This window comes from Protomyctophum parallelum, assembly GCF_964188405.1.
Source record: "Protomyctophum parallelum genome assembly, chromosome: 19".
Lineage (NCBI taxonomy): Eukaryota > Metazoa > Chordata > Actinopteri > Myctophiformes > Myctophidae > Protomyctophum > Protomyctophum parallelum.
The window spans coordinates 39501027-39515641 of NC_139717.1; the positions used below are offsets into that span (position 1 = coordinate 39501027).

Genomic DNA, 14615 nt, shown 5'->3' on the forward strand with positions numbered 1-14615 from the left:
TAACAATAAAATAAGAATAAATTAAAATAGGATAGGATGGCAAAACATTAACAATAAAAATGCAATAATAAAAAATCAAAATAACTAAAGCAGGAGTATAGTAACTTAGAAAATAACAATAAGGTTACTTTAACCTGAATAATCATTTAGACTCGGTCAGAAACTAAAAACCAGGTTTACAAACATAAACATCAAATTGACACCCTCATCACCGACAAGCTTGATGTAGAACATCTTCTTTACAAACTTTGCAACAACGCTGGTTAACAACTGCCCTCCCAGGCTTCCACTCTGGGCGTTTTGGTGTAGAGCACATCAAACCCTTCTACAAAAACCCACCTCACCCCTGCCCACTTTGACAGGCTGGGATGGCTTAGGGTCGACGACAGAGTACAGCATCTTGCAATGGGTCTGGTCCACAAGATTCATTACACCACCAAGATACCCATGTACCTGTCTAAATACTTCCTTAATGTAAACAAAGTCCACACCCACAACACCAGAGGGAGTGCAACAAACCATGTACAACCCAGATTCGGCACAAATGAGGGACTAAATTATTTTTGCTCCTATGCCACCAAAATGTGGAACACCCTACCAACAGTCATTAAGACATGTGAATCTCTTGACTCCTTCAAAACCACTCTCAAAGGGCACCTACGGACGGCTGCAATTCGAAACTGGCCCCCGTAAAATCTGAATCCCCAACATGGTAACACCGCTTTTTCTCTCAATGTATGTTTTTCTTCCCTTTTACCTCCTTTTATGATGATTTCCTGTTTTTGGTTGTATAGAAGTGTATATTTGTACGTCTCTATATGTTCTGATGAATTGAAAAGGATTGGACCTTATTGTAAACAGTGTTTGTTTATGGTGTCGTCCACATCCACAAACTGTTTTTGCATTGAGTTGTGCTTGAAATGTACTGTAATTCTCCAAACGTTAATAATCAATCAATCAATCAATCAATCAACATTATACTTCCTGTGATGGTATCTTACACTGTCTCATTCGAGCAACACTACACGCAATGTGACTGTTTCCAACTGTATAATTTCCCCATTTTCAACTGTTTTCATATATTTTGACACTTTCTTTTTTGTCATGTTTTCTCATGACAATAAAGCTCATTTAAATTGAATTGAATGTAATGTAATTTCGATTACCGGTAGATTAGTTCATTCGTTATAGTTAATTCATGAAAAAGGTACAAACATGGCATATGCCATGAGGTAATTATATGTTTTCCTCAAATGTATGTAGTCTGTCGAGAAACAGACACAAAATATTGTGGAATAGTTGTGGCTTGAAGGACTATACATAAAATGTAACAAGCAATGAAGACACATAATAATGATTTCAAGAAGTACACTAATTTCAAGAAGAGACCAAATATAGATGTATCATGTAATGCATTTGTTGTTGGACTGGCAAGTATACTCTATGCTGGCAAGTGACCAAAGTGACTCTGTTTACGCCCACTCTGGTGACGCCCTCACGTGATAGACCAATCAGGCTTAGTTTTGTAGTACTGACCCGGAAACTCTCCCTAGTGTTAATGTACAACTTCCGAGAGAAATTACTCCTGCTGCTGATGCAAACAAAACGTGTTGACATTTTTAACTAAAACTAATCGTCTTTTGACGACATGCCTGCGACAGACAGGGAAACCGATCTCACGGAGAGAATCGAAGTCTTTCTAACCGACTTAAAGCTTGGGGGCAGTGGGACAGGGCCGCTCCGTGGCTCCGCAGAAACTGCCCGAGAAACGACTGCGTTGCTCCGCAGAATTGCATCCAACGCGCGATGGAGCAGTGCAGGTTGATTTACCAGCTGGTTACTATATAAACATTTTAATTTCAGGGCCACACAGAACTCCACAGAAAAACTAACTAATAAATAATCTCTGGGACTTTTGATAGGCTGGAATGGTTTAGGGTTAGCCTAAGATTTACTCTCGTATACGTAAATACGGTACGTCATCGATTAAATGCGTCTACGAGAGTCTAAATCTTAGGCTAGTAGCTGGGGTTGACGACAGACTACAGCATCTTTAATGGGTCTGGTCTACAAGATTCGCTACACCACCAATTAACCATGTACCTGTGTGCGCAGCGTACCCATGTACGCATGTTACTAGCCCTCCAAGCAGAACCCAATGCTACTGAAGTTTCTGACATTTGTTAGACCCAGTGCATTGGGTCCTGTTGCATCAGTATCCTGCCACCTGGTACGCAGCCATACTAAAACATAAACAACGTGTTTATGGCCTGTCTGCGCTCTTTGACGATTTTTTTTAGTGTGAGGGTTTCTGAATCTGTGAAGTATAAGTACCCATACATGCCGCTGCGAATATCTCCTGTGGCGCGGAAGCCGTTAAGTATTTTTAATCTTTGTTTGACCGATTTGGTCGCTTTGATTCTTCTCTTCCTTCCTTGTTTATTGACACATCATTGTACCGCCTATCTGGCTAGCTAGTGGCGCTATAGCTATGACAGAGCAGATCAGAGGCAGGGACGTAGCCGGACGTAGCCGCACAAGCCAACCGCACACCGGGAGGCGGTACAATAAACGGTAAACAAACAAGAAGAAATAAAGCGACCAAATCGGTCAAACAAAGATTAAAACGGCTTCCGCGCCACAGGAGATATTCGCAGCGGGATGTATAGGTATTTAAAGTTCCCGAATTCAGAATAACTCAAGCAAAAAAAGGCTGTCACACGCCGCAGATAGGATCTTAGAGAGCATGTTTACGTCCGCGTTCCAGAATTCCCATACGAAAATATAGTCATGAACAGGGACCCTACATAAAACTCATCAAAATGTCAGAAAAGCTTTATGTAGGGTTCCGAGAGGGGCTAGCATGTTACATAATACCACAACCTGCTGTCAAACTTCTCAAACGTGTCAGCCTGTCAGCTAGAATTTGTTTGTTAATATTTATATTTGAGTGCCATACCGTATCTGTAAGTTACTGTAACCCTCTTACCTGTATCTTAACTATCTTCAACTTCAACAGTTCATTTTATTTCTGTTCACATTTCTCTTAAATTGATATATTGTTTTGCATTAGGCGACCTGATGGAGATTATCCGCAAGGAGGGAAGGAGGATGATTGTTGCCCAGCCCTCAGAGACCACTGTTGGAAACATGGTTAGACGAGTGTTGAAGATCATTAGAGAAGAATATGCTAGGTATGACCCCTTGGATTAAAGAGATCAAATAAATTGGTATCTGAATTTATTTGTGAGGCAAAGTGAGACTCTCCTGCCTTGCCTCCTACCAATCACATTTTAGTGGTAGTTTTGCATCTTGTTCTTGTGCCATTTCTATTTGTTTGGTTTTTAATAGGTCCCGGGGTAGCAGCGAAGAGACAGACCAACAGGAGTCTCTCCACAAGTTGCTGATGTCAGGGGGTCTCGGTGAGGAGAACTTTAGGCAACATTTTCCTCTTCTTAAGTCCAATGTCATAGAAGCTGTCAATGAGCTGCTTACAGAGCTGGGTAAGTTATCATTTTGTATGTATTTATTATATCATTTCTGTTGGCCAGAAACTTGCATCTCCATATTTCACGTTTTTGTTTTGTTTTTTCGTAAATGAATTTCCTTAATCGTCATGCTACCGCGTCACATAAAAGTAGCAAAACATAGCTGATCTACAAGCTCACAATGCATCGTGAGTTGGCGTGTTGTGAGCTTGTAGATCTACCATTTTTTATATATTGGAAAAGCTGTGTGTATGTGTGTGTGTGTGTGTGTGTGTGTGTGTGTGTGTTAAACATTGAGCCAGTGAAAAGTATTAACAAGAGCTTGTGATTAAATAACTACTTTACTATATATGTACAGTAACTAAATTTATTTGTGTTTTGCTTGTAAGGAACAAAACTGGACATGTTAAAGGAATGGAGAATCACAAAGATCATTTTATTGATACACTTTATATTTCCTACTTGATCTTATCACAGAGGGAACCACTGACAACATCGCTATGCAGGCCCTTGAGCACATCCACTCCAATGAGGTCATCATGACTATCGGCCGCTCTCGCACAGTTGAGGCCTTCCTTAAAGACGCTGCTCGCAAGCGCAAGTTCCATGTCATTGTGGCAGAATGTGCCCCCTTCTGCCAGGTAGGACTGTAGTTTACTTTTGAAGACCTAAATGCAATTAACATGCGATGGCAATATGCATGTCAACATTGTCAAGTGAGACAAATAAAGGTTTTGCTGGTTACACAACACACACCGAGCCATAGCCTCGTGTTGTTTGAAGTAATTTATGCTACAATATTTAGAAATACTTTCCTTTTTATACGATAACAATAATTTTCATGGTAGTAATTCACAAAATTCTTAAACTTATTTTGCGATAATTTCATTTGTTTTGCTTTCAACTTCCTACAGGGACATGAAATGGCAACCAGTCTCTCAAAAGCTGGAATTGAAACTACTGTGATTGCAGATGCTGCCATATTTGCAGTGATGTCTCGGGTTAATAAGGTACATGACCAACACTGCATCTTTTCTATTCATGTAGCCCACCACCAGCAGCAGGGGTTGTACCACCGCCATGTGGAAAAAGTGAGAGAAAGTGGTTTGATACTTAACCCATTCTGACCGGGCACCCATTTTGGTGTTGGCATCATGTTATGCTTTAGCTATTGAAAAATAGCAGATCTACAAGCTCATATCGCGCCACCGAGTGGCGCGATACGAGCTTGTAGGTCTGCTATTTTTGAAAAATCGAAGACACTTTTAGAATCTGATCTCAGGTCAGAATGGGTTAATAATGAAACTGTCAGGATGTAATAGACATTTTTAGAATCTGATCTCAGGTCAGAATGGGTTAACCCATTAAATACGACCTGAGGCCAATTCTACAAATGCCTTCTAAATCAGTAGTTCTCAAACTCTTTTTGTGCCAAGGCTACCCAAAATGATATTTGACCACGGACCGCCCGTCTAAAAATGTTGCCAGATGTTTAGTAAAGAAATCTGAATTTCTTTACTAAATTACGGAATTAGTTTACAAACATTTGCAGTTTGACGGCCATAGCAACAGTAACTGAAGTGGCCGTGACTTCTGTGAAAGATCACTTAAGTCTGTAATTTACCCCACAGGGCTTGAGATGGGGGACATTGGGATTGAGCCTTCTATTACATTGTCAAGCCATTACACCAACTTGCACTAATACATTATGCCGAACACAGGTGACATTAATTGAAAGTATGAGGGTTCAGTGCCCTGTGCCGTGTACATTGGGATTGTAATTCGTCCCAACCTCACCACCAAATTATCAGTTACTACTTACTACTTAATGTTTATAATCCCACCCTACTCTATGATGGACAGCTTTGAGTTTATTTAGTTTAGTTTAAAAAATATGACTGACTTGGCTTTCCTACATGATCAGACAACACATACTATCTAGTTCTGAAGAACAAACATGATTGTGGATTAACCACTTGAACCCTAGTGTCCCTATTCCGAGGCTAACATTTGCCTTAGGGCTCGGTGCATTTACTGCAATACCGCCATACCGCGGTTATGTAACGCATACCATGGTGTCAGGTTCATTACCGTGGTCAAAAAATATATTCCTGTTTGAGTGCTGTTCTGCCTGGCGACCTAAGTTATCGGCCTATGAAATGAAAAGTTTACCATAATATACATGGAATCAGTGAGGCTCAGTCTAATCATGTCAGCAATGTAACACATGGCTTGACGGGGACAGGACACTTGTTTTAAATTGGGCTACTCCAACGCAAACTCACCTCTAAATGTTGTATGTTGTCAGTCAATCACAGGAAAATGTCGGTCAACTTGATCTGAAATGATGTTGCCTGTTTTCTGTTTTTTGGGGACTACGGATGGAAATTGGCATCCTTGCTAAATCTGACATATTTACACTGCATTGAATGTGTAATTAATATGTGCTGTCCCGTCCAAATAAACGTGAAATCCGGGAGGCATACTTTGGTTAGACTCATTACCTAACTTACTTTGTTTCCCAAACATCTCCTGGAATCCCTGTTTCTGTTGCCCTGCATGTTTGAGATTTAGATTAAAGCAATAAACCACAAGAGGTCTCAGGTTACCGTGGATTTTATAATGGGTGAGAGGCGTGGTGAGACACGAGCGCAGCGAGTGTTTACACTTTCCTACTAGGCTGAGGAATATATCCCACCCTTTTCACATTGGCCTGTTATAGCACCACATTTTTTGCTAAATAAATTTTTGGAACAAAATGCCTCAAATCATCCAATTGCCATCCAAGGCAAGAAGAAATTGCAACCTTTTCACATTGGCCTATTATAGCGCCACCAGGAGGCCACAACCTGACCTGCCCTGGTGGAGACATGTGCCCTGAGGGGCACTAGGAGCACTTTATCTAGTTAGGTATGCACCCTCCTTGGTCACGTTTACCTGCTGTCCCAGGCCTTTTAAATTAACCTCCTGCCTTGGAGAAATGGTTGGACGCTTTGTTCATGTGCTCCTACATTTCTTTTAGGTCTATATTTGCCTTTTTGTTGTATGTTTTGTATTTATTATTATTATTTAACCTTGATCTTGTGTAATGTGTATACAATGTTTATGCTGTACAGTACTTTGGTTGGCCTTGGGTTGTTTTTAAATGTGCTTTATTATGAATCAAATTGACAAGAAAACAAATAATTGACTATGACAAGACAGAGGATATTGGCATCATTGGCTCTAGTGTTTTATTCTTAATTTATTTCATAATCTTATTTGTTTTGGTTTGGTTATTAGAACTTCAAGGTAAGCTTGTCTAATGATCTCTCCTCAGGTCATTATTGGTACACAGACCATCCTGGCAAATGGTGGGCTGAGGGCCGTTAATGGAACACACACTCTTGCACTGGCAGCCAAGCATCACTCCACACCGCTTATTGTGTGTGCCCCCATGTTCAAGCTCTCACCTCAGGTAACTTTGAAAAATGTATATATTTGTTTCCATCTATCATGATACTGTATGTAATCTATCTCTCACTACAGACTGACAACAATATTCTCTGCCCTTAGTTTCCAAATGAAGAGGATACATTCCATAAGTTTGTCTCCCCACATGAGGTGCTCCCATTCACAGAAGGTAACACAAATTTCCCCAATGTTGTAAATGGTCTACTCAACAAATGTTTAGAAATGTTCAACATATGATTAAAAAACCAGTGCACACTGGTAAGGAAGATATTTCAAACTGTTTTTAAAGTAAGAGAATGTAATCAAACATAACATTGAGTCGATGCTCAATTCCTCCTAAATAAACTTGTGTAAAACGACTGGGAAAATGACTCCTAATCATTCTTATTACCCAAGACAAAATGTGTTTATATGAAGCAACAAAAAATACATTCTACCGTTTTCTACTGTTGCAGAGTCTGATGTGCAACTATCTGTTAATGGTGGTCTTGGTACTGTACTTGTCTTTTTAGGTGAAATTCTCTCAAAGGTGAATGTGCACTGCCCAGTGTTTGATTATGTCCCACCTGAGCTCATTACACTTTTCATCTCTAATATCGGGGGAAACGCACCATCATACATCTACCGGCTGATGAGCGAGCTTTATCACCCTGAAGACCATGAACTGTAACCAGTGTAAATATGATGAAGAATACAATATATAAAGATGAATATGTTGTCTCAGTTTGTTTTTCTATATGTTTCTATTTGCCTTGTTTGAAAACTTTTTTTTTTAAATTAAGTAATTTAAAAAAAAAAGTTTGGTTTGATCCTGTGGAAATTAAGTGAAATCCCTTCCCTTATAGTAATGCATTTAAGTAAAGAAATTGTCCAGAGTTACAGTGTACGGTACTACGCCAGATTGGACGAGTTGTGGAGGATATAGGTAAAAGGGCGTCCAATCTAAATTGTGCCCCTTTCAAATGTGCTTTTTTATTTTTCAGCCAGGTGTTGTCATGGCAAAAACGCAAGTCTAAAGTACTTGAGCACATGACTCATGTAGCTTCAGTTTCCAGAAGTCCTCCTGGGCTGAGCTTTGCTGGTCAGTCCAAAAGAACACTTATACTTGTCAAAGATGTGATGGTGTAGTCAGAGCTCTAGTGCAGTGGTTTTCAACCAGTCGTCCGGGGACCACCAGTGGTCCTTTAGCCTAGGGTTCCAGGTGGTCCCCCAGTTAAATGATGGCGGTGGTCCGTGGCTCAAATGCTGAAAAAAGAATAGGCCTTGATATGAAAAGGGTTGAAAACCACTGCTCAGCATGGAGATTCCATGTTCAAATCCCAGTTATGTAGTTCATTGCAGGACGGCTTTCAACATTTTAAAGGCCGAAACGATGCTGGTTCCCTATGCATTTGCGTTCCACTGCATTTGAATAGTGTGCGGGTGTTTCTTCTTTTGCATGATGGTTGTCCTACACACCTGTCACTTCTAGGTGTGCAAAAGCCTTGCCCTTTTCTCTCTTTTTTTTTTTCTTTACATTTTAAAATTAAATTAAAATTCAAAAGAACAAATAAAAAGCACTGGGCCCAAAGGTGCAATTCTGTGGTGTGCTTCAATACGAAAATCCATAATTCAATGTATATTCATATGTTTATGCACACATAACTTAATATTAATATTACATCTTTCTCTTGCCGTTAATATGACTTCTTTCGTGGGCCAATCTTAGAGATCAGCTGTGTTGCAAAAAGACTTGAAACCACGTTCCTATGTAGACTTCCATACAACCTCTATACGACGTGAGTCTACGGTGGGGCAATCTTAGTCAGGGTGCATAGACGTCCATACAACGTCCATACGACGTGAGTCTACAGTGGGGCAATCTTCAGGCGCGCATACTGCGTAGACGTCCATACAACCTTCATACGACGTCGAGTCTAGTATGGTGGGGCGGTGACGTCGAAGACAAGTCAGACCTCACAAAGTCAGTGAAGTCACAACCGAACGTCAGATATGGTGGGTGCAAAAACGATCCAAGTCACAAAAATACACTAATGATGTTGATTACTGATATTAATTAATAAATGGTGCTTACATATGGTAGAATTTACATGAGAGCCTACAGTCATGATAATTACATTTCTGTGCTGTTTTTCATACATTATTGTACTAATCTAATTTAAATGATATTGCATTGAGTCATGTGTATAGTCTTGCTCAAATGAGCCAATGCAAGCAAGATACCATCACATTCTCAGGAATTGTAAATTATGCTCCATTCAACATTCAACCTAATGTTGACCTGCCTGTCATGATTATGAAGTAGTTGTAATGTACATGTAATGTAAATGCAGAGATCTCTGCATTTTAATTTAATTGCAACTGCTAACATAAAGCGCACCTCTCTGCCAGAGGGAAAGCACGGTTAAAAATAAAGCATAAAAAACTGGGTCTCGCTGTATTACTCAGGCTGCACTACAGTGTCTATTCACAGGCGCGAACCCACTACTGAGCGGCACGGGGGCTTTGACCTGCTCCGTTTCCGACCTGGGCCGGTTCACCCCTCCTTGGACGACCTGGTGGTCCCGGGCTCCCCCAGGAGCACCATATCGATACCGAACTTAGTGCGGACACCCGATCGACATAGTCCACTGCAGCTCAGAACTCCTGAGCTCAAACGATCCGCCAGCCTCAGCCTCCCAGTAACTTGGATTACAGGCGCACGCCACTGCACCCGGCGACAACAAGAGGGATTCATTGGGCTTTTATCTTTGAGAAAAATTACGTCATTGGTTCAAGTGTTACTATAGTGACATCTAGCGGCGAGGGGCATCTTCACAAATACAAGTCTCTCGATTGCTAGATTGATTTATTAACAGTTTGCAGAATTACAGTACATTTACTCAATACAACAACTGTTAACTGTGAGTGAACGACACCATAAAGCATTACACTTGTTTACGAATAGGGCCCACCATTTTCAATTCATCAAAAACAATTAGAGACGTACGAATATACACAACTTATGTCAAAACAGGAAATCATCATAGAGGACTCCAAATAAAATGTAAGTATGTCTATAGAGCGTCGCAGTCCCGCCCCTTTCATGACGGCGACGCTCTATAGTAGCCTATCTGCCTATCTGTTCTTTTTGGTTTCTTGAATCAGTAAAACGTTTATTGATTGAAACCTTTATTTATTCTCGAAAGAGCAATTGAGGTTCTCCCTCATTTTCAATGCTGACGAGATTACATAACACAATTTAAAGACATGCAGGTTATATATACAAACAATTCTTCATGTAAGGCAAAGACATATTAATAATAATATTAATATATTAATATGAATGAATTTATAATTTATTCATGCATAATTACATTTAATATAAAACGTTGCCACTCGCCTCTGTGTGTGTGTGTGTGTGTGTGTGTGTGTGCGCGCGCGTGCGTGCGTGACCCTATTCACGTGATGTCAGTTCTTCTTCCGGTTTAGACATTGGAGGGAGACTGGTTGCCAACTGCCATAAAACAACAAAAAGAAGAAGAAGACATTGGAGGGGTAAATAGTTTTTTCTCCATTGGGTTTCTATCGACCTCTTCTGATCTACGGCTACAATATTTAATTTCGACCGGTACATTATAAGGTAATGGTATTTATGGCTTTGCGATGATCCTGTCTTGCTAATGTTATCGGTCTTTTGCATTTTACTGTTGTGAAAATGTCTACGTTAGTTGGAATTGGAAATGGAAGCTAACGAATGCTAATAATGCTAGCGTTTTTCCTCTTGTGTATTTAGCCTGGTTTATGTTAAGCTTTACCTTTTTATATGAATGTATAATGATCACTATACCTCCACCATACATTTGACTCTTGTCCAAAGCTTTTAATATAATCTGTTTCCATATATATCAATCATTTTAGTCATTTGTTTAAGTGATTTTGTCCTGACACCTTTCTTGTGATAGCCTAGGGGGCTGAACAATGTTAGTTTTAGTTACACTGACACAGCCTCTCGTTCATGCTCATTTTTGTTAAACATTCGGCCTACCTTTTATATGTATAATAACTTGCCATTATATGATATCAAAGCTACATTTCGTTAGCCTCATAGGAAAAATGCCTAAGTCATTTTTTGGCGAAATTGAGATTTCTGCCTACAGGTGATCTCCTGGGGCTGCTGCATCGTTCTGGATCATCGCCTATATCCTCAGCCAATCACAAAGCTCACTATCTTCAAAAATGATGATCTGCCTAAGTCACTTGTGTGATTTGAGCATTTTTACGTAGCCGCCTAACTCACTTTGTGTGACTTGGGCATTTTTACATTGCATACACAGCAAACAACAGTTACTCTAATAGACCCCCAGGTGTTTAGTATGGAGTTAACATTACTCTAATAGACCCCTAGGTGTTTAGTATGGAGTTAACATCACTCTAATAGACCCCCAGGTGTTTAGTATGGAGTTAACATCACTCTAATAGACCCCCAGGTGTTTAGTATGGAGTTAACATTACTCTAATAGACCCCCAGGTGTTTAGTATGGAGTTAACATCACTCTAATAGACCCCCAGGTGTTTAGTATGGAGTTAACATTACTCTAATAGACCCCCAGGTGTTTAGTATGGAGTTAACATCACTCTAATAGACCCCCAGGTGTTTAGTATGGAGTTAACATTACTCTAATAGACCCCCAGGTGTTTAGTATGGAGTTAACATCACTCTAATATACCCCCAGGTGTTTAGTATGGAGTTAACATTACTCTAATATACCCCCAGGTGTTTAGTATGGAGTTAACATCACTCTAATAGACCCCCAGGTGTTTAGTATGGAGTTAACATTACTCTAATAGACCCCCAGGTGTTTAGTATGGAGTTAGCATTACTCTAATAGACCCCCAGGTGTTTAGTATGGAGTTAGCATTACTCTAATAGACCCCCAGGTGTTTAGTATGGAGTTAGCATTACTCTAATAGACCCCCAGGTGTTTAGTATGGAGTTAACATCACTCTAATAGACCCCCAGGTGTTCTGTATGGAGTTAACATTACTCTAACAGACCCCCAGGTGTTTAGTATGGAGTTAACATTACTCTAATAGACCCCCAGGTGTTTAGTATGGAGTTAACATCACTCTAATAGACCCCCAGGTGTTCTGTATGGAGTTAACATTACTCTAATAGACCCCCAGGTGTTTAGTATGGAGTTAACATTACTCTAATAGACCCCCAGGTGTGTAGTATGGAGTTAACATTACTCTAATAGACCCCCAGGTGTTTAGTATGGAGTTAACATCACTCTAATAGACCCCCAGGTGTTTAGTATGGAGTTAGCATTACTCTAATAGACCCCCGTGTTTAGTATGGAGTTAACATCACTCTAATAGACCCCCAGGTGTTTAGTATGGAGTTAACATTACTATAATAGACCCCCAGGTGTTTAGTATGGAGTTAACATTACTCTAATAGACCCCCAGGTGTTTAGTATGGAGTTAACATTACTCTAATAGACCCCCAGGTGTTTAGTATGGAGTTAACATCACTCTAATAGACCCCCAGGTGTTCTGTATGGAGTTAACATTACTCTAATAGACCCCCAGGTGTTTAGTATGGAGTTAACATTACTCTAATAGACCCCCAGGTGTTTAGTATGGAGTTAACATCACTCTAATAGACCCCCAGGTGTTTAGTATGAAGTTAACATCACTATAATAGACCCCCAGGTGTTTAGTATGGAGTTAACATCACTCTAATAGACCCCCAGGTGTTTAGTATGGAGTCAACATCACTCTAATAGACCCCCAGGTGTTTAGTATGGAGTTAACATCACTCTAATAGACCCCCAGGTGTTTAGTATGGAGTTAACATTACTCTAATAGACCCCCAGGTGTTTAGTATGGAGTTAACATCACTCTAATAGACCCCCAGGTGTTCTGTATGGAGTTAACATTACTCTAACAGACCCCCAGGTGTTTAGTATGGAGTTAACATTAATCTAATAGACCCCCAGGTGTTTAGTATGGAGTTAACATCACTCTAATAGACCCCCAGGTGTTTAGTATGGAGTTAACATTACTCTAATAGACCCCCAGGTGTTCTGTATGGAGTTAACATTACTCTAACAGACCCCAGGTGTTTAGTATGGAGTTAACATCACTCTAATAGACCCCCAGGTGTTCTGTATGGAGTTAACATTACTCTAACAGACCCCCAGGTGTTTAGTATGGAGTTAACATTACTCTAATAGACCCCCAGGTGTTTAGTATGGAGTTAACATCACTCTAATAGACCCCCAGGTGTTCTGTATGGAGTTAACATTACTCTAATAGACCCCCAGGTGTTTAGTATGGAGTTAACATTACTCTAATAGACCCCCAGGTGTTTAGTATGGAGTTAACATCACTCTAATAGACCCCCAGGTGTTTAGTATGAAGTTAACATCACTATAATAGACCCCCAGGTGTTTAGTATGGAGTTAACATCACTCTAATAGACCCCCAGGTGTTTAGTATGGAGTCAACATCACTCTAATAGACCCCCAGGTGTTTAGTATGGAGTTAACATCACTCTAATAGACCCCCAGGTGTTTAGTATGGAGTTAACATTACTCTAATAGACCCCCAGGTGTTTAGTATGGAGTTAACATTACTCTAATAGACCCCCAGGTGTTTAGTATGGAGTTAACATTACTCTAATAGACCCCCAGGTGTTTAGTATGGTAACATCACTCTAATAGACCCCCATGTGTTTAGTATGGAGTTAACATTACTCTAATAGACCCCCAGGTTTTTAGTATGGAGTTAACATTACTCTAATAGACCCCCAGGTGTTTAGTATGGTAACATCACTCTAATAGACCCCCAGGTGTTTAGTAGACATGTATTAAAAAATGCCTAAGTCACAGATTATTTTCTTGAAAATGGCCTAAGTCACTTTTTTTTGTTATGGAATGACTCTCGTGTTTATCTTTTTGTAAAAAACATTTTGTTAACCCCTCAGGAAGCCATTGTAAAAATCTGCATTAAAAACTCTTACATACTTGCGAGAAAATGTGTTTTTCCTTATTATCCGAAAATCATAAAAAATGACTTATGCATTTATCCTATGAGGCTAACGATTTGAAATAGCCCCTCTCGGAACCCTCCATAAAGCTTTTCTGAAATTTGGATGTTGCTTTATTGTAGGGTCCCTGTTCATAACTATATTTTCGTATGGGAATTTTGGAACGCGGACATAAATATGCTCCGTAACATCGTATCTGCGGCGTTTGACGGCCTTTTTTTGTTTGAGTTATTCTGAATTCGTGAACTATAAGTACATATACAAACCGCTGCGAATATCTCCTGTGGCGCGGAAGCCGTTAAGTATATGTTTGACCGATTTGGTCGCTTTATTTCTTCTTGTTTGTTTACCGTTTATTGTACCGCCTCCCGGTGTGCGGTTGGCTTCTGCCGGCTACATCCCTGCCTCTGATCTGCTCTGTCATAGCTATAGCGCCACTAGCTAGCCAGATAGGCGGTACAATGAGGTGTCAATAAACAAGGAAGGAAGAGAAGAATCAAAGCGACCAAATCGGTCAAACAAAGATTAAAAATACTTAACGGCTTCTGCGCCACAGGAGATATTCGCAGCGGCATGTATGGGTACTTATACTTCACAGATTCAGAAGCCCTCACACGAAAAAAAGTCGTCAAAGAGCG

The 14615-nt window shown here is 40.1% G+C and overlaps 1 protein-coding gene across 1 annotated transcript; it reads left to right on the forward strand.

Moving 5' to 3' along the window:
• Positions 1-1573: 1573 nt before the first annotated feature.
• eif2b2 (eukaryotic translation initiation factor 2B, subunit 2 beta) lies at positions 1574-7646 on the forward strand. Its single transcript, XM_083789991.1, has 8 exons — positions 1574-1820; positions 3074-3194; positions 3352-3503; positions 3966-4129; positions 4403-4498; positions 6808-6945; positions 7044-7110; positions 7454-7646. The coding sequence occupies exons 1-8, from the start codon at positions 1649-1651 to the stop codon at positions 7609-7611; spliced, it is 1068 nt and encodes a 355-aa protein (XP_083646117.1). The 5' UTR covers positions 1574-1648; the 3' UTR covers positions 7612-7646.
• The last annotated feature ends 6969 nt before the right edge of the window (positions 7647-14615 follow it).

Bases quoted from the DNA above. Each gene is read 5' to 3' on its own strand.
- eif2b2 (XM_083789991.1), top strand. From the start codon at position 1,649: ATGCCTGCGACAGACAGGGAAACCGATCTCACGGAGAGAATCGAAGTC. The intron at 4,499-6,807 runs GTACATGACCAA...ATCTCTCCTCAG, and splicing joins TGATGTCTCGGGTTAATAAG to GTCATTATTGGTACACAGAC. The intron at 6,946-7,043 runs GTAACTTTGAAA...CTCTGCCCTTAG, and splicing joins TGTTCAAGCTCTCACCTCAG to TTTCCAAATGAAGAGGATAC.